The following is a 26,917-nucleotide window of genomic DNA, read 5'->3' as shown; positions in this document are numbered from 1 at the left end:
TGCTCCAAAGCACTGGAACAATTTACCACTTACCGTTAGACATTCTCCATCAGTCAGTGTGTTCAAAAAAGCCTTGAAAACACATCTTTTCAGTAGCAACTAGTTCGTAGCTGTAACATTTATCCATTATTTTACATACTGTTGTATATGTTTTGAATTGATTGTAAGCGCTTTGGGCCTTGTGGGAAAAGCGCACTATAAATAATAGTAATAGACTTGTAAACATTTACAGAGATACATATTCCACCTATTCGCCTATTTATAAAGTGATAAATCAATGGAATGTCAATGCCAGACTTTCTCAGTTGGTGTTCATCACTTCATGTAATTTGCATAGTGATTATGACCAATGAAACATTTTATGAAGTTTTTGTATAACTAAAAAAACACCAATAGATATGTCTCATGCTTTGCCAGATTTTGAAGGGCGGGATTAACCATTTCTGATCGAATGATTTTTAATTAAGTCAGCTTATAATTGAATGAGAATATTTAAAGTTATTAGTCCACTAACAACAATGTGAAGTCTTTACATATAAATTTTTTACAAAGATATGGGCGTACCCGAGCGAGATCCCCTCATACGGGCCAACAGCTCTATGCGGTCTTACCAAACGGGTGAGAGCAGTGGACGAAGACAAATCGGTATCTGTACGACATCGTTCGACAACCGTTACGACGGCGATGACGTTCGACGCGACGACCCGAGCTTGGGACACAACAGAGAAGGTACATCAAACGGGAGAACCTCTGCGCTGAGCAACCAAGTTAATGGCGGTGGTCCTACCGCGAGGGATGATATCACACAGGTAACCGCACCAGGAGACGATGAACCATCGGATGGCGGTATGCGCGGTAGTGGCAGACGTCGACGCGAGACAAAAAGTGGCGGGAAGTGGCCGTGGTTTCTGTGGCTGAGCTTGAAGTACCTGGGTCTCTTCTGGAGTCGGTCTGTGGTGGAGAAGCGATGTTGTCAGGACTGCTACCAAAAGAAGTTGAAGGAAGCTGATCTAATGGCTCGACATGGCTCTGGTACACAGGTAACCATCTCCCACAGGGACAGTCTAAACATGAGAAGATTTGCACAGACTAAATTGTGTCAACAATTCAGCCCTTACGTTTTACCACTTGGATGTAAAACGTGCGCTAAGGCATTAATGTTACAATTTTTGTTAAGGCGCTAAGCATTTGTCGTCATCCATGCTTCTGTTTTTACCAGTTTATAGTATCTATAGAACTGTCGCAAGTATTGTCTTCCCAGTAAAAAGTGTTTGCAAATATTTTACGTTCATACGCTCAGTTACGAGATGATACCATGCAAAATGATAAATTTGAACAACCATACACATAAGTCAAAAGAACAAAATAAACATCAAAGTTTTATGACAACCTGCGTCGAACGGTGATCACAAGGGGAAATTCGTTCGAGTTCAATTCGATTGAAAAAGAAATACAGATCATTTAAATCAGTTACATGATATCAACTAATTACTTATATTCTTTGTGTCAGGGTGCAATGTTCTGTTTAATCGCTCCCCGAAGATAATCCATGCGATGCATTATTCTACACCAGAGCTATCGAATACGGCAAGTTACATTAAATTAAAAGGGGATGTATACCAAATTATGTGGATTGAGTAAATGCAGCAATGAATTAGTAGAACACATCAATATAGTTTGAGGAAAATCGGGCAAACCGTTCAAAATTAATGACTTATCTTTTCTATAGTTTAGGTGCCGCCATCGCTGCTGATGGACGAGAAGACTACAGCAGTTCATGACTTTACTGTAGGATAACGATGTAAAGAAAATATAAAGAGAACTCAACAAAATGATTTTTATTCTTCTAGCATAATGAAAGAGTACTTGACATGCCTCTTTCGGAAAGCAGGGGGAATATTACCTCTATCATAATATGCCAAGAGCAAGTCAAAGACATGCCTATAATATACTTTTGAAGAAAAATGAAATTTTGTCAAATTATGTTTAAGTCTTCTTTATATTGTTGTCCTTCAGTGATGTCACAAATTGTTACTGTCTTCCCATCCAGCGATGGCAGCACCGCACCAAAACTTTAAAATTCGAAGGGAATTGAATGGATTGTCCAATTTCCCTCAAACTTTACTGAGGTGTTCTACTGATATTGCTGCATTCACTCAGTTCACACATATATTTTGGTGTAATTATCTATACCTTTTAAAGAAATGCAGTGAACGCTGGAAGCTCAAATTCTTACGAAAATGTGAATATTTCCAATCTTTTCAACATTTATAGTCATGAAGCATGTGCAGCTGTGCCAATTCCCATTACGCACTGGATGACAACTCATATCATGAAAGTGACGGAAAAACATCATTTTCACAGGATCTGTATTTTTAAGCGGGATGATGAAAGAAAAAATGTCGATTTATTCCTTTCCTTGATGAAAGTGATATGCGTTAGTCAAAACCAGAGCACTTTCTTCGCAAACAGCTCTTGACGCTATTTTTCTATGTCATGTTTATCGCAGTTACTCGCGGCTTTACGACGTCATGGTCAGTCCTATTTGCGACCCCCGGAGATCGGCATCGACACCGATATCGACACCATTTTGCAAGCTGAGAACCCGTCCGATGGCATGAGGGTTGCAAATGGGCTGCTGAAGAAGACGTCGAGAAGCAACATTAATAATAGTGATGTTGACGACGACGAGGGGTACTCTGTGACGGACAAAAGCGAGGCCGACACAGCGGGTGACGATGATGATGGAAGGAAAGGTCGATGTCGAGTTTGCGACGCACTGTGGTGGGACGGTAAAGGCCAGTATCGCACGTACAGCGACAAGGATATCGGTGAGGAAAGCTTGTTTGTTAAATCAAGTTTCAGATTTGCCCCTAGTGGACATTAGTCGTTTATTCGAGCCAAACCCGATACGTTTTTTATCATGGCATAGTAAAACATTGAATAATCGGTACTTATTTACATCCATGAGAACCTCCAATTTGTTGGTCAGTTACTCTAGCGTGTAATCTGGGATTCTACATTCTGTTGGACAAAGACCTTGTGTGATGTAGGAAATTTTGCGGACGATATGAAAATAAGTCAATGGCGGGAATGCAGAGCCTGGGTATATCATGTCCTGTTTCCTTAATTTCTCTTTCTTTGTACATTTTTTTTTCTCATTTTCCACGATGGTATATATTATTTTCTGTTTTTGAGTGGGCCATATGGAAGAGCACTGATCAATAAATGGGCTTCACAAGAGAATAAATTTCCTCTTTTCTGTTAGGTCTCCGCGCATGGAATCACCGTGGCAGTGGAGTCCTGTCTGTGCTCCTGCTCTGCTTGTACCTCTCCCTTGTCCTGTACGATGCCCTTTTCTATGCCCGTATGTACTGGGGAAGGAAGAAGGACCTGCTACGATACATCAGTTACATGTCCTATCTCATTTTTGGCGGTAGCGTCCCGTTTCTCTGCCTCTTCACGCTCATCCAGAACATTACGAACATAACACGTTTCGCCAATTGGCCCCACGCCCTTGACAGTCGGTACATTGTGCGTCGGCTGCAGTATCTCGACCTCACCGAGCGCGGGCTGCCGAACAAGCTCTTCCTAGTTGCCTGCGTCGGTTACCCAACGTTCACCGCGATCTACCGCCTCCTCTTCTACGCAGTCGTTCTCAACTCAACGAGCCTCTCTCTCCACAGCTACCTGGCTATCATCACCTGTCTGTGTGTGCTGACACTGTACGGCGTGTTCTCCTACATCATATACCTGCTGAGGATCTCCTTCGAGCCCCAGCTGAGACTCGATGTCAGCTTCGTTCGCCAACACGTCGACCACCTTGACATGTGCAGAGCAAAGCTTGCCTCGACGGTCCAGGACTTCAAGACCCTGCGACAGCTGACCAATGGGTGGATGGTGATGGTGTTTGGAGTGCTCACCTGGTCTCTAGCCACTCAGGTGAGGATCCGATGTCTTTTATACTGACCGTTAATCAGCTCTAACTTCTTCTTCTTCGGGGTGAGGAATTAGACCCACATACAACACTCCCCCCCCCCCCCCCCACACACACACACATACACACACACTACAACTATAAACGTTCCTCAGCCGATGCAATGATCGTTCTCAGACAATTTCATTAATGATTAGGAGCTGTTTGTTATTTTCTGCACCTTCATTTTTACTTATCAAATTGACAGTTTTAATTAATTCATTCATTCTCATTAGCGCCATATCACTAGATTACTTATAAAGATGTGCTTCAAACCATCAGTTTGCATAAGGCACAAATATGCATGGGTGACAGTGACACACAAAGACATCTCTTTTATTTCCGAAAATGAAAAGAAAGGAAAAGACATTTATCCGCATGTCTTCTGATAGAATGTATTTGTGCATGGTGTTCTGTATTGGGTATGTACTCATTATGTGCAGTTGTACAACTGCGATCATTACGTGATGTGTTGTTATTATTCCGAAGGTTTGTAATTCCGCAAATGATACTGTTCGTTATTCCGAAGGTTAGTTAATCCAAAAATGAAAATTAACGGTTTCTCTTCTAAGGTTCGTTAATCCGAAAATGAATAAAAGGTTCGTTATTCCGAAGGTTTATTAATCCGAAAACGAATCAAAGATCTTAATTCGAAGTCGCGTAAGTATAGGCACTTTTGAGCCTCTTTTTTCTTTTATTTCCAGATTAACGAACCTCATTTCATTTGCGGGCTAACGAACCTGCAAAAGGACGAACCTTATTTTATTTTGGATTAACAAGCCTTCGGAATAATGAACCTTGTTTCATTTCAGATTAACGAGCCTTCGACATAGCGAGCCTTTATTTCATTTTCGGACTAACGAACCTTCGAAATAACGCCACAAATTAATGTTCGGATTATTTGGAGCAGCGAATCCTATTTCATTTTCTGATCAAAGAACTTCTATAGGTATACGGAATTTGTATGTATGCTTTTGAACATCTGACCCTCGGAATAACGAACCTTTTTTTTTTTAATTTTCGGATTAACGAACCGTCTGAATAACTAGCATGTATCACGTGTTTTATACAGTTGTCTTATAGTAGTGCGGTGTGCTATTGCACTTAAAATGCAATGTTGATTGGTCATCATTGTTTATGTTACTATTGTCAAAATTAAGAATTGCGTAACTGTGGTCATTATAGTGTGATGTTTTCGTCTCGTAAGTGGTAGTCATGCAAGATCGTATTGTGATTACATTTTTTTTTAGTATGAAAGTAATACGATATTGTGTACCTTGCTGTAGGTTATTAACCAAAGAGTTTGTTAATGCAGGTAGGTGCAACATTGTGTTTCGGTAGTCAAAATGTGATTGTCTTCTATTCTGTCCATAATGCGACGTTGCGTTACTGAAACTGAAACTGAAATTCAATTTCCGTAGTCACAATGGTATTTTGCGTTGCACAGGTCATGCTTCAGTGTTGTGTCAATATTGCCTTGTTATATTGACATGTCTTTGTTTTTAAAGTACAGTACAGTATTTGGTCACCGAGATCATTGTGCAATATTGCGTTCCTCCTTGTTTCAGGTGACTTGGAACTACATGCTGTTCAGCCACGAGTGCAAGCTGAACTGGGGCATTCAGATGTACATCAACGGCCTTATGGCTCTGGAGAATCTCATGTTCTTCTGCCTGCCTTGCTTCGCCATAGGTGGCGCAAGCATCAACTTTATCTGGGTGCGATTTCGATATCGTCTGCTGGAGCTGCGGCGCGCCCGCCACGAGCGATTTTGGTATCGCCTGCTCCAGTTCCTCAGGGAGCAAGATCCAGTCGAGTGCTCAATGCGGATCACGATGCTTTTCACCCTGATCGGTCTTTTCGTCGCCCTGCAGTTTGGGGATCAGAATCTTTATTATTACACCCCCGGCAATTCGACGGATAGCCCCTCCTCTGACGGCAGTTACGTGTGTTTCACAACATTAAATCCTAGCACGGACACATGAGTGATTGTTTTACAATGTTCAAGAGTCAATTACCCATTTCTGTCTTGGTCTGAAGCTGGAAATGTTGCCTCCCATCCAAACCTCTGTCAAGAAGTATGCATTTGGTTTGATTTACTGATGTTGAACCTCTGGAAAAGATTGAACAGATAGACAAACAGCTTATCCCTATGATAATGCGCCGTTTTTAGCTTGTTGTTTGTTGTGGTTTTTTTTTTTTATATGTGCCAAAATCAAATTCTTGTTCATATAGCCATGAATATTAGCAAACCAAGCATGTGTAACAAAAAAAAAATGACTTGCTTTCTCAGAACAAGTAGTGTTGTATTCAAAACATGGGCTAACACTTCCTCTCGTTGCTTAAATCTTTCCTTATAATTCATCTTGTGACCCGGAAGTCGTAGAGAAGCTGATCAGTAGTCATCAACCGGCTCTCTTTCACAGAAAAATTAAAGGGATGGTACAGTATTGGTGGAGCCGAGGATTTGGCTTTTAACTTTTTGCGAGATACCAAGAAATCACTTATGAAATAGTACTGAGCATGCCATTCTAAGAGGAATGCAAAGTTTATTTGATGAAAATCGGTTTTGGAATGGCTGAGACATCCAAAAAACAATGTAAAACATAGCGATCGTAATGAAATGTGGGTCCCACATTTTATTCGTATTGCTCTGTTTTGGGTATCTCAGCCATTTCATTACCAATTTTCATCAAATAAACATTGAATTCCTCTTGGAATTACGTGCTCTTTCATATTTCATAAGAGGTTTCTCATTATCTCACTCAAAAATGTTAAAAAACTGAAGTTAGGTCTCAACCAAAACTATACAGGTCCTTTAAAGCATCTAACTATTATACTTCCTTCATTACTGGTATAACTCCACAGATTCACAGAAATTATACCACTATGAAAATAAGACATCTTGGAATCTGCTCTTAACTTCTCTTGTCAATATTAAAGGAACGGGAGAAGAGATGAAAACCTGCTTCCCAACAAAACAAACGAAAGAAAACAGAAATCGAGGTATAAAAGAAAAAAAAAAAGAAGGAGGAGAAGTTCTTCCGGAGAAAGGGGAGGAGAATGTTTGTTTCTCACTTTTCATCGAGCGGCTTTGTGCATAATTACAATGTATTTATAATGAAATTGTTTTCGCTGATTGGTCTACATAATGATATTGTCATGTGACCAAACATGTGTATATTAATACATTTTTATTGCTAAGTTAAAGATAAAAGACGATTGAGAAAGACATGTCAAACTGTGACGTCATATTTATGGTATAGTGTGTATACTATACCATGAATATGACTTAATATTTATGGTATATTCATCGATAGTCATTGTAGACCATCGTGTAACATCACGTCCACTGCGCGCGGTACGCTGATCGTCTGTGCAACAGTTATACACGCAAGTGAACAAGTAACCAAACTACTGCGATGACATTTATTGTAAATGAAGACATTTTGCATTTCATTAAAATATTTGTTTGAAGATATAAAACAAATAGATATTGCACTGTTTCGAGCCTCTGATGAAATTATGGATTCCTTCGTGACAGGATGAGCTCTAGTTTCTTTAGAACTGCGGCCCGCTGCTATCACCTCGGGATCATTATTCAACTATAGAGGCTCTCGGGGCATTTGTTTAATTTACACATACATATATGTGTGTGTGTGTGTGTGTGTGTGTGTGTGTATGTGTGTGTAATGAGGCAGATATGGATTGGCTTGATTAAGTTGATCAAGATAGCTTTTTATGAGAGTCATGCACAATTTTATGTCATTTTTCGTATACATGGTATGATTTGCAAAAAACGCAACAAAAATCAAACCCCAAAATATATTGTACTGTATGTTAAAAAGGAAATACAAAGTTAACATGGACCTGATATCGAGTGAAATCAAAATAAAGAATATCATAAAACACACACACAAAAAAAAAAAAATGTGTGTGTGTGTGTTTGTGTGTGTGTTTCTCTGTGTAAATTTCCATACCCAGAATCTTTGTCCGCCGGTGGTTGCACAACACCAAAGTATGTTTATTGAAATGCAGCGATACAGCACTCCTTTTATTAATTCATGACCATGACTGTGATACCAGCACATTATGACGTGGGGCATCTGCTGTGTGACCATACATTATAGAAATCATAACGTTGCTAAACCGTTGTAACTAGTAACAGGAAAAACACACACACACAATCAAACTCGAAGAGGAAAACCGTGTTTGTTTGTTTGCTTGCTTGCTTGTTTGTTTTTATTATCAAGCCGCAACATTCAATTCATTATTTGGAGGACTTGATTCCAAAATTTGCATAGGTTATTATCAATGTTTTTGATAATGAATGTCGATTTGACAGTGACTTTAACGAAATCATTTTTATCAAACTATAGTTTCATATCATGTATGTTTATATCTTGTAATACGTTGTTGTTGTTTTTTTCTTAAAATTGAATCGAAAGCAAAAACGTGATATTTGAAATAAAAGTTGATTTCAGTTAATTGAATTGACTCATTGTCACCACTAGCAGTATAATAAAGTAAATGATATGGGCAAGAAGTAAACAAAATGTACTGAAAGCAATCAACATTCTTAATACCCATATATAGGCTTATGTCTAAAAGAAAACGTTTAATGAGTATATGTCTCTTCTCTGATTCGAGGAGATTCAGCGCCTTTTTCAGAACCAAGTTCTCTTTCAAAGTGTTAGTGGAAATAAACTTTAACAGACAAATCTATGAAAAAAAAAAAATGTTCTCTGAAATGTATTTGGCAATAGTATTGTGCCTTGTTTAACAAGTCTTATTCTCGATCTGGTAAGAAGGGTGAGCAGTGCTGATGTTTGCTTCATTTCTGTACAAAGTGGAATAACTTACTCGAGTGTTTAGTTCTATGTCTGTGTTTTGTTTTTGTTTTTAAATTGGACCATCCAGGATAAATTCACCTATCGAGTTCCTTTTTCAAGTGCATAAATGATTCTCCAACAATATTGAATGACATCACCATTTGATATGCAAAGGACAATATAAAGAAAATTCAATATATCATTTTCATTTTTCTAACATAATGAAAGAGCACTTGACTTACCTTCTTCAGAAGGCAGGGGAACAAGATTCACGACTCTTATCAAATTGTCAGTAAGAAGTCGACGGAAAGTGTATACTTTACATTCAAAGAATTACATTTTGTTGAATTCTCTTGATATTTTCTTTGTATCATTGCCCTACTATGACATCACTATTTGTTGTAGTCTTCTTATGGCAGTGATGGCGTCATATGGCATTAACCAAAACTTGGAAATTGGTTTAATTTGAAAGGTTTGGTCCGACTTTCCTTAAACGAATATATGTATTGTACCCAACTATTTTTGCATCGAATCCAATTGTATATTCTATATTAGGTAAGTCCCCTTCAACAGCTATAGAAGTGTACGTCTTACAATACTACATGTCAAAACAGTGTTCGGAATTGGAAATTTTACTTTAAATGAAGTGCTGAAACAAGAGACGTAATTATGTGAAAATGTAAACAAATATGATTTATGATGATAATCATGACAATCTCTAAGCGCCCACCTTTTGTATGTATCAATGAACGTCAAACATGAAATAATTTGATGTAACCCCCCCCCCAAAAAAAAAAAAAAAAAATAAAGAGATTTCTTTATCACTCTATTCGAGGACGAACATTATGTGCTTGTAGCATCCTTGTACAAAAATTGCAAGTCTGGTGACTCAGAATTGACTGATTCTGTAATGTATTCAGATTTCATGCATGCTTTGTTCACAAAAGGTGTCTTTTTCCAGTGCAGTTTAACGTTAGTCTGAAAAGAAGGAGTAAAAATTTCTTATAGCACCGTAATGAAAATTTGATCGAAATCGGGAAAATAATGGAATTATGATATTTTGAGGTTTCGCTAATATTTCAGGAAACAATTCTTGAACAGTCAATATGAAAAAATGTGCAAATTGTGAAGTGAGGATGTCATCCCCTCACAATTTTCCATACAGTTTGTACATAATACAATTTAGAAATTTCCAGTTTTCATTTAAACCCTTATGTTCTATAGTCTCAAATCCTGATATATCTAACTAATCATCTGATCATTATTCTGAAGTTATTCAGCTAGGCATAACACCATGTTGTACGCTTCAGTAAGAGAAGCAGTAAATTTTCGTCATTGTATTTTTTTTTGTACACGATCAATGGAAATTTGTGAGGTGATGACATCATCAGCTCACTCATTTGCATATTCTGCAGCAATTAGAGTATGTTCAGAATTTCATAACTTCCTTGATCATTACCCAATTTTGATCAAATTTTCACAGCGTCGGTATACTCGTAAGATTTTACTCTTTCTTATCAGACTAAGCTTATATATATATATATATATATATATATATATATATATATACAATAGAGGAATGCATTAAATGCCAATTAATCCGAATTTCAGGGGGCCTCCCCTTCGTCGGGGATGAAAGTGCAAATATATACATGTTGAGATTTCACGTATTGGCTCCACGAAGAAATGAAGAAACAAACTGGTAATGCATGTTTGACCAATAAAGCATGAGTTCATTTGACTCAAATTTTAGGGGCGTCCTACGCCTTGGGGTCGTGTGGACGTATGATATAGGGACGTTGTAGGGCGTCCTCATCGCTTCAGGAGTCTTGACAGCAATGTCAAGACTTCTGAAGAAGGCGTAGGACGCCGAAAATTGGAGTCGAATAAACTCGTGCTTTATTGGCCAAAAATGCATTACCAGTTTGTTTCTTCATTTCTTCGTGGAGCCAATACGTGAAATCTCAACATGTATATATTTGCACTTTCATCCCCGACGAAGGGGAGGCCCCCGGAAATTCGGATTAATTGGCATTTAATGCATTCCTCCTTGTATATAACATATATATATATATATATATATATATATATATATATATATATATATATATATATCATAAATATACATGTAATGTTATGAAGATGTTATATATATATCCGATAATGAATTCATATTACACAACATATTACAATTTATAAATAGGGCCTATACATTTATCATTATGCATGGTATAAAGCGCGCGCGTGAGTGTGTGTGATACGATGACAGGTGTGATGTCTTCATCAAGTACTCGCAATGGGAATCTGCCACAGTGCATTCCCCTCTCCCACTTTTGCTGTTGTTTATTCTCAAGCCACGCTACACCTGTCTGATCCTGATCAATACATACTAGCTAAGGTTATTTTTAGAACAGTTTCTTCAGGTTTACCACACGTTACTCATTTAACACTCAAAGCGTACCATAATAAAACCTACAACAGTTTTCCACCACTCGAGCGTTTGTCACATTGAGGTGAAATTTAGAAAGGATTGGAAAAAGATTGGAAAAGCAAAATAATAATATCATCATGCACATGATAAAACTAAAATGAGAAAGATTATTACATGCAAACATGACCGCATGCAAGCGGGATGGGGTGGGGCGGGGCAACCCCTCCCCCCTCCCCCCGGATTTTCAAACTCCCTTTTTCTTTGGACTAAGAGAAAAGATTTTCAGGTAATTTAATCAGTAAATTAGATTTTTTTCGCATCTCGTTATCCTAGTGTGACCCACATGGCATTGTCATTGATGATTATGGCATTTTTTTTTCATTCATTGCCGCTGAGCGCTGGGCACCTCCAATGTCATGGGAAATAATTTTATAAGGTGTAGAAGAAATTGAAGACACACAAGCGGAACAAGACGTTACAAATACCTCGATTTCATTTCATCATTTCTGACAAAAGTATACAATACGTATGACATTTGCATAACGAAAACGTAGAGTAAAATGTGACTTTTGCATATTCAAGCGAAATTAATGCAGATAATTTTTTTTACAATAAAACAAAACATATAAGTTTCAGGAGATGCATAGGCAAACTGTAACTTAATCGTATAATAAGGAATAGATGTCAAAAATGGGGGGGGGGGAGTGATACTGCAAAAAAAAAAGTGAAATTGGAGCACACAACCTAACTAGTAGAATGCAGTCCCCTCGTGAGCAGTTAATGGTAGTAGTTTAGTCAAGTTTGACGAAACGATAAGACAAATTGCGTGAGAAAGAGAGGGAACATAAAACAAAAGAATCATAATTATTACGTACACAATCGCACACACAGACAGAAACAAAGCAGCTCTCTTACATCCATACTCGCTGAAAGATAAACAGGTCAAAGAGGACATAAAAGAGGGACATGAAGAGGAGGACAGGGAAAGGAGCAAAGGAGGAAGAGTTCAAGGGTCAATCCCGAAGCATCAAATCGTCCCTCATTACCGGTATTTACATATTTCTGTTACTTTTTACTTAGGATTTTCTTAAATTCCACTCAAAGTGTGCACCAAATCGTTGAATTTCCGATTCCAGAAAGGTAAGATCCCTTGTGTGGGAGCTGATACCTCCTCCCGCACCCTTGCCTCTCGTTCCACTACTAACACAGTGAGAAAAAAAAACCCGCACAATATGCCTAAAAAAAAACCCCACAATTCATGCCATTCACATTGTCCTGAATATTGATTTACGTTTCTCACTTTTTGATCGAAAAAAAGTCTTAATTTTCCCCTAAAAGTGTGCACCAGATCGAATGTAAAAGCTCCCTCGTGCCGGGTATATATAGACCCCCCCTCCCTTACACGTCCTCCCCTTTGGTCCATCTCCATAGACTTTATCAAGTATGTATTTACAATGAAGACGCAGACGCCTAAAGACAGGAGTCAGATATAACAAATTAACCGTTCATAATCATTGTCCTTGAACTATTATGTATAATCCATTTTCATCTGATCGTGACGTTGAACTTCAGTTCTAAAAATGCATAAGTCCCTGGATCGGGTGGGATACCACCTAGTTACAAAAGTGCACCACAGATGGTTGAAAAGCTTCCTCGTGTGCAGTGTAAGGGGGTTACCTCCGCTCTGTCGCTGAGCTCCCCTGTTTGCGTGTTTCAGTTTCCCACATATAATGATCAATCTATTTAAGTGAAATATTCATGTGTATGACCATGCACACAAACAAAAGAGACACAGTGAAGACCTCTAGCTTTTATCATGGTGTTTGATTTTCCCTTTTCCTTTATTCTCTGTCCAGTTTTTATGTTTTTCCCAGCGTCGGGTGCTGTTAAAAATACTAGTAAGCCGCCCTCTGTAGTTGGTGAAGCTACTCTCAATTTGGCAGACAGTTCGACTTTGCAGCAAATACATCACGTGACCTTGTCATTTTCCCTCTTCGTTCATTTTAGTACGTGATCGTGGGGATTGAAGCGAATCCCATGCTTACATAGGCCGCACACGCTATTTTGTATTACACACATTCACTCTGTATGCATGCTGTACATACTACGCACTGACACACTAGTACACCGTACGTACATAATACAGGCGCGTTTTTTCACTGCTCGATCGTACCCGTACTCGACGTCGCATCAATCAATCATACACTGTATTTGGAAAACATCGGAGCGTGTTCGGAAGTTTGTATTTTTGTCTCCGAAAGTGTATTTGTATTTACAGGTAAGGGCCTTGTTAATCTTGTGTCACATAATCTCGTTCATGTTTTACGAATGGAGTGAATTAAACCCCTTCCGAGTGAAGGTGTAACGTGCACGTTTTGTTGGCAGCAATCGTCGGCTCCTCTCAGATGCATGCACGGATGGGTATCGTAAGCGCAGTGCAGTGCAATCATGGTCGCAACTCGTATGCGCCCTCGATCTCACTCTGCTTGGCCGGTTGGTGTGATGTGTTCTGCTGCGCCAGCATAATTATTACTTTCATTACTATGCTGTGCTCAGTACCCTCACGACCCTCTTTTAAACCCTCTCTGATTCATTTGGTTTGCCTGGGTCCTAGTCACGTAATTTACCGATATTCTAACCCCGGGGCGCTCCTTCACACAGTTGTGAATAATTTTACTGGCTTAAATTCTAACAGTTAGTTATAATAGTCATACATAGAACTCTAGCTAATCTGTATCTGTATGGTTTAGTCAGCAAAATGTCCAGGAAGACACATCCACGCTAACTTGTAGAGGAGCACTACGTGTGGACAGAGCGCGACTATTGAAATTGCATCAGATTTTGCTTGAACAGGGACAATGATGGACATTGAACCACTGCGTTGCGTTGGGGAGTTGGTTCCAGTCTTTAACAGTCGTTATGAAGAAGGAATCCCAGAAAACTGTAGGTTAGCTCTGTGTCGTGGTTGGATGAATTTTTGATTGTTACTCTGGTGTCACGTGCGTTGGGTTGAACGTAATTATACAGGGGGACATTGACTAGACCGTTTTTCATTTTGTACAACATGCAAAGCCTCTGATGCTTTCTCCTCCTTGTCTGGAGCGATTCCCAGCCCAACTCAGATAATGCCCTTGTAACAGATCCCTCTTCCCTGGTAACGTTATAGGTGTTCGTGCAGAATCTGGCTGCTTGCCGTTGGATTCTCTCTCGAGAGTTGATGGAGTGTTTAGTTGTAGGGTCCCAGATGGATGATGCGTATTCGAGTATGGGTCTCACTAGAGCCAGATATGTAGCAGATTTCACTTTCATGTCACAATTCCATAAGTTCCTGCGGATGACATTCTGCACATTTTGGGCTTTCTTAAGAATTTTGCTGATATGATATATGATATGATATGATGATATGACGATATGATATGATATGATCGCTACTGTGGGAATAGTCAGCTTCTTTCATCACTCAGCTCAGGGAAAAGAGTGTCTACCTCCCTAACGTTAGGAATTTGCAGTGTGAGTGTCACAATGCATAGTCTAATTGTTAGAACGTGAATTCTGGGACGAACACTGAACTAGGGCTTTCTATAGCTCAGTCGGTAGAGCACCGGGCTAGCATCCAGAGGTCTCGGGTTCGAATCCCAATGGAATCCCATTTTCTTTGCTCAATTTTCCACTAATAAACTTCTAAATTGGTTAACTTTCTAGTCCGCTTTTTATGTAGACTTCGTGCTAGAGGTGCTGCTGCCGTGCTGGTAATGTAAAATTATTGCGTAAACTTTACATTGGATCATTGACATTGATGTTGCATTGTAATATTATTGTATTTATAATTTTAGATCAGGTCAAAGACTAAACAGAAAAATCTGTTTGTCGGGAGGAGTCTTTATCTTTATCATTTTTTTTAGTGTATCGGCTTTCCTCCATATGAGGGGATCCGTGAAGCCAGACGAAGTCTCCGCGGAACATATCCCTGATGACCAGATACAGACCACATGAAGAAACCTACTGTCCCAGACAGTGTATGCTTAACGCTTTTACATGCGGTCGAATTTTGGCACGGGAGGTGAAATCTTGGTGCAGGTTTTTTTAATGGATATGGGTCTTGATTGGGTAGCATGTGCGTGTGCCATTTCTGTCAGATGTCCAGCTTATTCATAAAGCATACACTGGTAATCCACTTCTTTTATTGTGTCTATAGGGTAATGCTTGTCCATTGTCAATCTGCAAGAAGCCAACTCTTTACTTTAGCCTTACAATGCACCCGTCGAATGACACAAGGAACAATTTGCCAGTCTACAGTGTACATGTACAGTACATTATAGGTACCCAAGAAACAAACATATGTAGACCCTAAATAGAGCCCGAGAGGTGCAGTAAGCTCTAAATCTTTGAATTGTTCTTTCAGTGTGTGCATAGCGCTTATTCCACTTTCGATTAATTTCATAATTACATTCCTCTCTTTTTTCTCCTTCTTCTTCTTCTTCTTCTTCTTCTACTACTTCTTCATGTAGAACCTAGTGCAAGATTTTGTGACTTCAACTCTGCCTAAAATGTCTGGGATCGCAATCACAAGATTGTCAGAAGAGAGGAAAGCATGGAGGAAAGATCATCCATTTGTGAGTGTTTTCTGTGTTTATGTTTCTCTGCCTTTGTTCTGAGGTACATGTACATTGTATTATTGTAGAAACAGGAGAATACACTTTAGCAGTGTCTGTGGTAATGTTAGCAAGCAATCCATTTACTGTACCCTATGGTCATCCATGTAATCCATCTCTGATTGACAAACAGTTCCTGGTGACTTTCACTGTTTAAAAACTACTTCATGTACTTTTGGTCGTCAGGGCAAACTTCAGATGACATTTAGGGGGGGGGGAGGGCGAAGGGAGTGAACACATGAAGTTGGTTACAATTGTGTTGTTTTAGTGTTGGCAGGCCTCTAGTACTGTCTTTCCTTCCATTCTACAAATCTACAAATCTGATTTCCTGATGGAAGGATATTGGTCTGTGATTTGGATATTAAGAGAAATGAATGGAGATATAGAAGGAAATATTTGCTTCAAACATAATTGACCTGTTTAGTTGTCAAGCCCATTGATTTGTAACAATAAAATCAGGAATAACGTGTTGTCCAAATCTCCTGTTATAGACGAACCTCAAAGCTGTATCAACTGTGTAGAAAGTAATTAATGTCTTTGTTCTTGTTCATATTTCTCCAGGGTTTTGTAGCTAAACCAACCAAGAATGCAGATGGCACATTAAATCTAATGAACTGGGAATGTGGTAAGATATACAATTGTAGTACAGTACATATTTGCACAGTGCAGTGGTGCTAATAGCACAACTCACCCAAAGAGGCATGACATGCTACATGTGGATGTCACTTTGTTCCTTCTTTCCTCAAAAGTAATGGTCAGAGACCAGATGCGCTTCTGACAACATTGTACAGTGGACTCCCGTTATAACGAAGTCCTTGGGACCAGAATTTTTTCGTTATTGTATCAAAATTTTGTTATAACCAAACAAATAAACAATCGTGAACAAAGTGGGGTTAACTTTGTAGCCTGAATTTTTACTTCGTTGTAACCGGAATTTCATTATAACCGTGTTCGTTATAATGGGAGTGCACTGTATCATATTAACACCAGCAAAGAGTAAAGAGAGAATGGATGCAGCAAAAGCTGCTTTTGAATTGATCATGTGTATCTAACATAGCCAATGGATGCCTTTGCAGAGAGAGGCAAAGAAAATTTTTGAATGGACAAATAAAGATAGAAACTAAAATGGGCTAGCTTGCATGTTCAGAATACTGTAAAAGTAAGTATTTTCATGCTCACCCAAGTACGATGAATTTCGCATGTTTTTAATTCTGGGGATCAAGATATTACATACATGTAGTAGTACATCTATAGCAAGCAAAGGTTTTTTGTTTTGTTTTTTGCTCTAGTGTCTGGTTGCATGAAATGGGTGAAAGTTTCCAGTTTTACAGTATACAAGAATTAACAAGAGACAGAATGCTGATGAAGAAAGTGGTCACCATAATCCTAATCTACTGTATACTTACTCTCTGTAGAGCATAGCACTTGATGAAAGTAGCTCATTTTATATCACGTGTTTGCAGTTTGACTTGATATTGGCACTTTGTTTTAAAGCCTGGCTGCCTCTTCTAACAAAACAGCAGTCATGACTGATTATATCATGCTGTCTGTGAAATAAAAGGAAATATCAAAAATGAATATTGATATTTATGGTGAGAGAGAAAGAAATGAAAATTATGTTGTTGTTGTTATTTTAAAGATCGAAAGAAGAGAGAGAGAAATGGGGCCCTATACAAATAATTGCCCCAAAAAATGAAAATTATCATGCTTGAAATATCTGTACCTGAACTAATGTGCAAGTGATGACAGTAGGAATCAATGCTGTTTACTCTTAATGCTAGACATTTGTTGTATTTAATAGTTGTTTTCTCTTCATCTAAAACTTTTCTTCTCCAAACACATGAGATGACTGCTAAAAGATATCCACTTGATATAGATATTTTTGTTTGAGCATCACAAGGAAATTGTGCTAGATTTTGAATGTGTATAATTTTCTTTCTCCTCTCTGTTGTGTGTTTTTTTTTCAGCAATTCCAGGAAAAACAAATGTAAGTATTAAATATTTTGATTTATTTCATTAGTACGAGGGATTTCGTTATGATATTCTACTCTGAAAGGGGAATTTACAGTCATATTGAATATTTAATTGTAGTGAAGGACACTGCCATAATATTTTAGTCAAATGCAGAACAAGTTGGTTTTCTTTTCCATGGTTATCCCCCTCTTCTGAGACATTGAAAATGATTGTCATCGGCCACAGGACACAATTCTGTGTTCAGAATGGTGATCCAAAGTTAGATTTGACATGTAACAACAGTTACAGTACTTTTAGGCAAGTGCAAATTTCTGTAACTGGAATGAAAGGGGCAGCAAAATTAGAAACATTTTTCTTGTCTTGTAGATTCTTCAAAAACTGTAACCATTATCAGACCACATGGCCCGGAACAAAATTTACTTGTGATGTGCCAGATAATTGCCATGGACTAAATGTGTGAATTTCAATATATTTCTTTCATGCTGTAGACACCATGGGAAGAGGGTCTTTACCGTCTTCGGATGATCTTCAAAGATGATTACCCAACAACACCTCCTAAATGTGAGTTCTTGATTAAAGCATGGAGGGGGTATCTCACTGCAATGTTTGCGAACAAAGCAAATTTTAGCAAATTTTTGGTTTCATCAGCGTTCATAAATTCACGAAGGGTTTTCATTGCTGCAAACAGTTTTTCTTGTCATGAAGAAATTTGGAACATGTTACAAATTTTCTTTTGACAAGAACAATTGTTTGCATTAATGAAAACTCTGTATGAATTTCATTGCAAGTGCATACAAACCCTGATAAAACCTGAAATTTGGTACGTTTGCAAACATTTGCCACTCAGTGAGATACAGATGTACCACCTTTAACAAGTATTGAAATTCGTTTTACCTCTTTGTGAATACTAGTGAAAAGATGCTTTTACTCTGAGAGGAAGTTGTTTAATTCTGGAGGCAGTCAATGTGGTACAAATCTACTTGCAGTAAAACTTCCTGTCATGCAGGTTAAAAGGAATTAGCAGTTGCCTATCAAAAGTATAGGGGTCCCTGCCCAGTGTCATGATCATCTATTGCTATATCAAGGTTTGTGCTTGAAAAAAAAAACAAAAACCACACAATAGGATATTTAGAATTTGTTTGGCTGCCCATAAGCGTGAATGATTAAAATTAGAATGAAAGAATATGAATAATTCCTCAAAATTTACAGCTATTGATATCAGAGGGAGTCCCGTTGGCTCAACTTGAGACAGTGCTATACCTTGATGCATTTTACGTTGGGCACATTGAGCAAGAGCATGGGATGCGGATTTCCTTTTACTCCACCAAAGTAAATAGTAATGGCCATCTGTGGCACCATTCAGTCTTATCAGAAGCATGTCTCCCCATCTCCCCTGCAGGTAAATTCGAGCCTCCCCTGTTCCATCCCAACGTGTATCCGTCTGGCACTGTCTGTCTGTCGCTCTTGGACGAGGACAAGGATTGGAGACCGGCCGTCACAATCAAACAGGTATGGAGCAAAAGCCCTATCTGTGCAGAAATTTACTTCCTTAAAAGTTGGTGAATTACAAGCGAGTGATCATTTTGAGCGTTATTTCTTAAATGAGCATATTGTGAATATTTTCATGTTAGGAGATCCCCTGTAGGTCTGCCAATGTGCACATAGAAATACCCATGGTTTTTACTGTATGTTTGTTCTTACTTTTAGAATAAGTGCTCAATTAACCATGTATTCGCTGTATCTCCCATATTTCGTTTGATCTGAAATGACACTTTGAGACTGCTCAAGATGTTCAGAGAGAGAGAAAAAAAAGAAAAAGAAAACATATTTATGTGTATATTTTTTACATGTCATTCTTTTTTCACATCAAATGTGAAATTTTTGGGGAAAATCAGCTGTTGCATCATTTGTTTTCAGCAGAACAGACACAGAATTATGAAATGTATGCAGTTACAAAACTTATCTCAAGTCATGTTTGAATGCTTAAACTGTACACTGCTTCATCTCTCAGAGCTTCGAAAACTGAAAAAAAAATGTTATAAAATGATAAACATCAACTATTGGGATGTAAAAGTGAGGCAATAAATGGTTCTTCTGGTAGTCTTGGAAATTTGAGAAACTAATTATTTCAGTGAATTTCCCATCCATGCAGAGAAGTTTGAGCATATGGATTTGGTGGCACTTTGTAGGTTATTTGGAGAGAAATTTGTATTTGAAGCTTATGAAGGATACATCTCTGCAGGCACTGTGAATATTCTTGGCATGTCATGCTGAACTTTGGTTTCCTATCTGACAGATTCTGTTGGGTATCCAGGACTTACTAAATGACCCCAACATCAATGACCCAGCTCAGGCGGAAGCATACACAATATACCAGTAAGTGATTCTTTGGATACACCAGAGAGGGCAATTTTCCCATGCCTTTGGACAAAAAAACAACAACAACATTTGTTTGCAGTTGGTGTCGAGTTGTGAATGATATTGTGTGGGGGCAAAGCTTTTTTTTGTTGACGACATACAGGATGGTTACTGTATGAGCAGAAATTTTCGCAGTGGTTTTTTGTCTCGCCCACCGGACAGCAATGGCAGCCACACTTGGGTGATAGAAGCACTAGGGGTATCTTCATGTTATGGTGTTGTCAGAGGTCATGTGATGATGTCAAAGGTCATTTGAGGTCATATATTAAAGAGTATGTGCAAGACTCTCTTTTCTATGTTAAAGTTTACCTGCAAGACTCTCTTTTGACAAATAACTTCACATAAGTTGCTTGGATTACAACCTAACTTGGGTCATAGATGCACTGGGGGTACCTACCTTCATGTTATGGTGCCGTTGGAGGTCACAGGATAAGGTCAAAGGTCATTTGAGGTCATACGTTAAAGTTTACTTGCAAGACTCTCTTATCACATTTAACTCGACACATGTTGCTACAATGGCAATCAAACTTGGGTGATGGATGCACTGGGGGTACCTTCATGTTATGGTGCAGTAAGAGGTCACATGATAAGGTCAAAGGTCATTTGAGGTCATATGTTAAAGTTTACTTGCAAGACTCTCTTATCACACGTAACTCAGCACATGTTGCTACAATGGCAATCAAACTTGGGTGATGGTAGATGTCTCTTGGGAAGTTGAAGGTAACCACAAGGTCAAAGGTTACAGACAGGAGTCAACAAACTTTTAGGGCCCAATGTTAAGTTTTTAGGGCGCATTTCGTTTATGGCTCATAACTTTTGATCCCTTTGTCCGTTTGTGACCAAACTTGGATGGAAGATGTCCCTTGGGGAGGTGAAGGTCGTCACAAGGTCAAAGGTCACAGACAGGGGTCAACAAACTTTTAGGGCCCAATGTTATGTTTTTAGGGCGCGTTTTGATTGTGGCTCATAACCTTTGATCCCTATGTCCGTTTGTGACCAAACTTGGATGGAAGATGTCCCTTGGGAAGTTAAAGGTCATCACAAGGTCAAAGGTCACAGAAAGGGGTCAACAAATTTTAGGGCCCAATGTTAAGTTTTTATGGCGCGTTTCGATTATGGCTCATTACTTTTGATCCCTTTGTCCGTTTGTGACCAAACTTGGATGGTAAATGTCCCTTAGGGTGTTGAAGGTCACCACAAGGTCAAAGGTCATAAGCAGGTCAATTAACTTCTGGGAGTTATAAAAGATATTAATTCCTTGTACGCGAATGGGAGAGACACAATTTGGCGATTGCCTTGTATTTTCATGATGCCTCTGAAGTGTGAAAATACGATGCATGCATGTAAAAACGTGCAAAAAAAAAAACGCAAAAAAAAAATCCTTTCTAAAGAAAAATGAAGCCATGCTAACAGTAGATTGCATGCAGTATATCTCTAGCATGCTGCATGAGCCATGACATGAAGCCATGTCTGGGGCGTAACATCACGCTAGTGCATCACCCTTTACCCCAAATGCAGAACACACTACTTGTCTATGTACAGGGAATCACTGAGTAAAAACATCCAATAATAGATTTGCCTCTTGTTACTTGTTCTTATTCATTTTGTGAAAGGTGAAGTAACGATTACCATACCTTTGCGACCATGAAATTAACAGAGCTAGTAGCAATTTGTGAGAAAATCTGTACGTGATGCTCTTGAAAATTAAACCAGGAGTAGTAATCAAGTGTTACGCATTCATCTCTCTTTCAGACAAAACCGGATGCAATATGAGAGGAAGGTGAAAGAGCAAGCGCAGAAGTTTGCCCCAGGAGGCGAGTTTTACCAACAACAAAGCACCAAGGCATAGACCTTGCTGACGCGGTGGGGGACTGCACATGGGCCACGAGACTCCCCGCCTCTTTTCCAGAGAAAGAAACAGACTCTGTACTCTTGAATGGTGGCGTAATTCACCAGTGCACCTGACTCTTAACGTGAACAAAAGACCTGGTGAGGAAGAGCAACCAATCAAACTTCTGCCTCAAGTTTTTGGCAGTGGCAATGGAGATGCCGACTGTGCGAGAGGGGAGAATCCTACCAGCTGTGTCACCGCCAAAAAGCTTGTGGAGTTTTGATAGCCATTGCACAGTTTGTAGTTTGCAACTTTGTCCAGTCGCCTACCTTGTCCTTTTCAGTCTGCGTTTCATCACAACCTATGTTTCGTATTTTACGCTTCTTTGTTCCAAGAAATGGTGGGGGAAAAAAACAGAGAGAGAGAGGAAAATGATGAGAAAGGAGTGTATTTATTCCAGTTTAACCAAAGCCTAGTATGCTTTTGTTGTCCCCAGAATTAAAGTAAGTTGGTAAGTTGTAGTATTATGCATGTATTGTTGTCAAATAGTTGTGTAAACTTCATGAGGTTTTATCCAATTCAAGTGCTGTTGTGAGATTTGGGGGGCTGTAGACCCACCCTTCACACTTGCAGAAATGGCTTGAAGTCACATGGTTGGCTGTTCACCATATTCACACTCCCGAAATGGCAGTTCTCTCATCACTACAGGGCAGGATTTATTGAAGCAGCATGGCCTCTCCCGTGTGATTAATGTTTGTCCTTCAATCTCAACGATTTGTATCACCAATAGGCTTGTTGCCGTAGGAGTGTCAGTAGACTTTATGGTATAAGACCAGTTCCTCATCAAGAGATAATACTGTATAAGCTGTTATTTTCGCGTACTGAAATTTTCGCGAATTAACATTTGGAGGCGCACAGTGACATTTTTGCGTGTTGTTAAATTCGCGGACCGACGGTGATTCGCGAAATTCTTGAAAATTAAATCTTCGCGAAAATAACAGTTTTATAAAGTAGTCAGAGTCATTCCTGTGCTACCAGAGTACCCCCTCTGTGTGATTTTGGACAGAGGGAGCACTCATATTTAGCTCTCCATTACTGACTTATACATGCACATTTATACAAGATCGCTTATGTAATTATACAAATATGGTGTCCTGCTTTAATCACTCCTCTTTCGCAAGTATGAACGTGCTCCTTGTTTATAAAGGCCATTGAGAACCTATGAGAGGACAAGCTTTGGATTGTTACACATTGTCAGGGACTGCAGCACTCTGATACAAGTAGACCATGCCACCTCTGTCTCTGTTTTGCTGAATCTGTCGGAAGGCTGCGAATCTTTATCTGCAGATACGTCAATCAGCATTTATCCCTTGTGAACGGGCATGTCATGCAGTTGCTAGATTCAATGCCAATCTCAGTTGTAGTGACTCTCATTGGACAGTGTGATTGTGTCTCTGAGGTAGTCTTGTGTATGTTTAGTTTCTATCGAATTATTTGTACAATATCATGTTTCTTTCAATTTCATACACTAATATATGTTTGGGTTGTTTTGTGTGTCACATATCTTAAAGAATAACCATTTGCAAATCGTGTCCTTTTACACTATGTGCACATTTGATGAGTAGAAGTGACTGGGGTTAAAACCACAGCATAGTGTGGCTATATGGATGAATATTCACCGACAAAAGCACTGCAAAAGTGAAATTTAGAGCTGAGCAGTTATAGACAGCGAGAGAGGTAGAAAGAGAGCAAGTGTGATACCAGTACTGGAGATGATATTCGAATTTTGGCAGAGTAAAAGAAAATGTGACAGTTTGGACTCGGTCAGCCATCATTCATATTATCCCTCTGGCTTCATGGAATGTTTAAACAGGCCTCAAGGTTGTGACACCATTTTGTTGTGTATGCAAAATGTCATTCAGTGTAGACACATTTCCACAAGAATCAATTTATTTATCATACTGCTTGAGGTAGATAGTCTGTGGCCACCTGCAAAGATATATTATCTTGATGGTTAATTAGTAGGAGTTATGGTACAACAGATGAAGCAACAACACAAGGTACAGTGCAGTCCAAAAATAAAGAGGCAATCTCGAAATGGCCAGAAAACACCCATGTTTAAAAAAACAAAACAAAAAAAAACAAACAGACTCATTGACCAATAACTACTCATGACAACTGTACTTGTAATTTTTTTTTTCATAAGAATTCTCATATTGTTACCTTTATTTGACTGCATTCATTCAATTGATGTACTTGTGTTCAATACTTCTTGAAAGTGACTTTTAAGTCTACACTGTCGCCAGAGGTCTCTTGAAATCTTACAAGTTCATGAATGCTGGACATGTTGGTGTAAATCATCAATATCCCATCCTCAGAACAGTTAGAGCAGCTTGTCTTTGAACACTGAAAAATCAAGCAAAAGTGAGCTATGAAGGATACAAGTGTATGCCATGATAGAACATCAGGACTGCATGCTTTCACCAATGTGTAGAACATTTGTAGAAGAGACCTATTTTGAAATGACAGTTACACATGTACAATGAATGGTCAAAACTGTATACTACACTTTGTATGTAAGTATAAGTGTGATTTGAATGCCTGTCTCACATACTCTGCCCATTCAAAATACCTACACTCCTTTGTCTAGTGAAGCACTAATATGCCAACTTTTAGTCTCAAAACTTTGCAATACAAAAATAGAAAAAAAAAGGATTATGTAAGTAGATGGAATATACTATATCCATTTTTTAGCCACTTGTACAGTGTGCTGTGTCATTGGCCAGTGTGTTTCTACCATGTAGAGACCCACATTAACTTTTTGGGGAGATTATGGGGGAGGGGTATATTGGCATTCTTTACTTCTGTTTTGTATTTTTTTTCAGTAAAAACATCAAGGAATCTGTCTAGAATTGTAAGAAATTATGTATTTGTTGAAAAACTTCCAGTGTTTCTATGAAATTTACAGTTGGTACATTTAACTGTATATGCTTGATCTGGCCTCAAATTCCCTGCTAGTGAACACAAAATTCAGACCAGTATTTGAATTTCTGTGTATTTCCTGTTCATCGTGACATATTTTTCCAGCCCTAGTGACACAGGATTAAATTTGTCTGTAAATTATTTGTTCTGTGTAAATTGAATGTTTGTGTCTATCACGGCTGTTCGCAGTCATCATGTTTCTTTTGGAATGTGTTTTACCCATGACGGCTTCTGTGTGTATTGGATGTGTTGCATTGGATAATCACTTTATGGCTGATTAAACAAATAGGCATCATTCAACCAGTGATCCTTGGAAATGTAAGTTATTCTTCCATGATGCTCAAGAGTGTAGCTTGTCAGGTTTAGAGGGCATCCCTGCCAAAAAAAAAAAAAAAAAAAAAATATATATATATATATATATGTTTGGCCTTGACAATAATGACCTTTTAAAAACAAAATAACAAAGAATTTTCAATCAATTTATAGATTTTTTTTTTTTTTTTTTGGGGGGGGGTGGGGTGGGAGAATCACTGGATATGTAGTGCCTGCTCTATAAAGTTATATTTTCGGCAAACTATGTCTATGCATAATAATGTTCTGCATTTGAGTGACACAGTGTGTTCTGATTCCAATTTCTTATGTTGAATCATGGCACACGTGTTTGATATACACATGTGGGTATACATGAGCAGGTCCATTGTCATTGGGTTTCTCCCGGTGTCTTAGGTATGCACAGCAAGCTTGAGAAACAGCTTTTCAGAATTATGTGAACCCGTCAAAATTTTTAACATGTATTTTTTATTTATTATTTTTTTTTTTTTTGTGCAAATGCCCATGTGAATAGGAGAGTAAACAAGTTGTTGGCAAACATTTTCTATTGTGGTAGTGTCAATTGTGTTGTTCACTGTGGGCATCACCTTTCTCCTCTTGCAAGTTTCATGGACTTGTGCTTGTGTAACACCTGGCTTGTATTTTCTCTTCGGTGATCATCGGAATCGTGTATTCTTGTAGGAGATACATTTCTTCACATCTTTTGTGTACAGTGTATATGGGAACATGCTGCAATGAACATGTTGAGTCACAAGAGTTTTGTGCATTATGTCATGCAAGGATACAAATACTAGAGCGCTCTGGGATGCGTCACGCCGTGTTCTTGTGTTGTTGCGTTCATCTCTCTCACTGGCAGCACCAAGAGAATGTGCAGACACTTATGGGCCAAAGTCTACACTCAGATGCTCTCATTGAGGAGATTCGAGGAATCTTCCGCTTACCCCGACTGAGAAATCTTTTTTTAGTCAGTATTTTGGCAGATTTTCTGTCCGATTTGGTATTGTGTATCATTCATTCGAGTCTCTATGATGCTGATCAAAAGCTCTTCATTCATCTGCAGATATTATATTTGACTTGATCAGAGTGAAAGGCAACAGAATTCTATATTCTATATTACACACATACACTAAAAGAAAAAACAGTAGGCAAAGCCAATGTAAATACAGTAGAAAGGTGTAAGTTACCCCAGCAAGGAAGTTATTGATATTAATTAGAACCATTGATATAAAAAGGAATTTAGAAGGAATATGCCAAGTATGTTTTGTACCATTTGTAGAAATGGGGTGTGAGTAGTACGCTTTGGAGCAAAGTTACGAGGAAAATGTTTCAGAAGTACATGAAACGAGGCATTTTATATCACAATTGTGAAGTAGCTAAATTAATGGGACATTGTGTGCATACTGTCCTTTGCTTACATGGCATCAGAGGTGGTGTGATACATGTATTTAAGTCTACTGGATATCACATCATATGCTCTGTGATACTAGACAA

The 26,917-nt window shown here is 38.6% G+C and overlaps 2 protein-coding genes across 2 annotated transcripts; both read left to right on the top strand.

Annotated features, from left to right (window-relative positions):
* Positions 1-890: 890 nt before the first annotated feature.
* LOC139713608 (uncharacterized) lies at positions 891-6,135 on the top strand (the record flags this gene model as incomplete). The annotated part of the gene is made up of 4 exons (XM_071625316.1): positions 891-1,040; positions 2,510-2,831; positions 3,269-3,942; positions 5,545-6,135. Coding segments are annotated over 4 exons (1,563 nt in total), but the record flags the coding sequence as incomplete, so codon positions are not given.
* Positions 6,136-13,266: 7,131 nt separating this feature from the next.
* LOC139713615 (SUMO-conjugating enzyme UBC9-B-like) lies at positions 13,267-25,029 on the top strand. The gene is made up of 8 exons (XM_071625321.1): positions 13,267-13,517; positions 15,748-15,852; positions 16,453-16,516; positions 17,859-17,878; positions 18,354-18,426; positions 19,265-19,374; positions 20,162-20,241; positions 22,036-25,029. The coding sequence occupies exons 1-8, from the start codon at positions 13,332-13,334 to the stop codon at positions 22,130-22,132; spliced, it is 735 nt and encodes a 244-aa protein (XP_071481422.1). The 5' UTR covers positions 13,267-13,331; the 3' UTR covers positions 22,133-25,029.
* Positions 25,030-26,917: the final 1,888 nt, after the last annotated feature.

The sequence above is a fragment of the Diadema antillarum genome, unplaced genomic scaffold, assembly GCF_040938485.1.
Source record: "Diadema antillarum isolate AM-2024a unplaced genomic scaffold, OU_Dant_1.0 seq00002015_RagTag, whole genome shotgun sequence".
Taxonomy (NCBI): domain Eukaryota; kingdom Metazoa; phylum Echinodermata; class Echinoidea; order Diadematoida; family Diadematidae; genus Diadema; species Diadema antillarum.
This window is presented reverse-complemented; position numbering and strand designations above follow the sequence as displayed.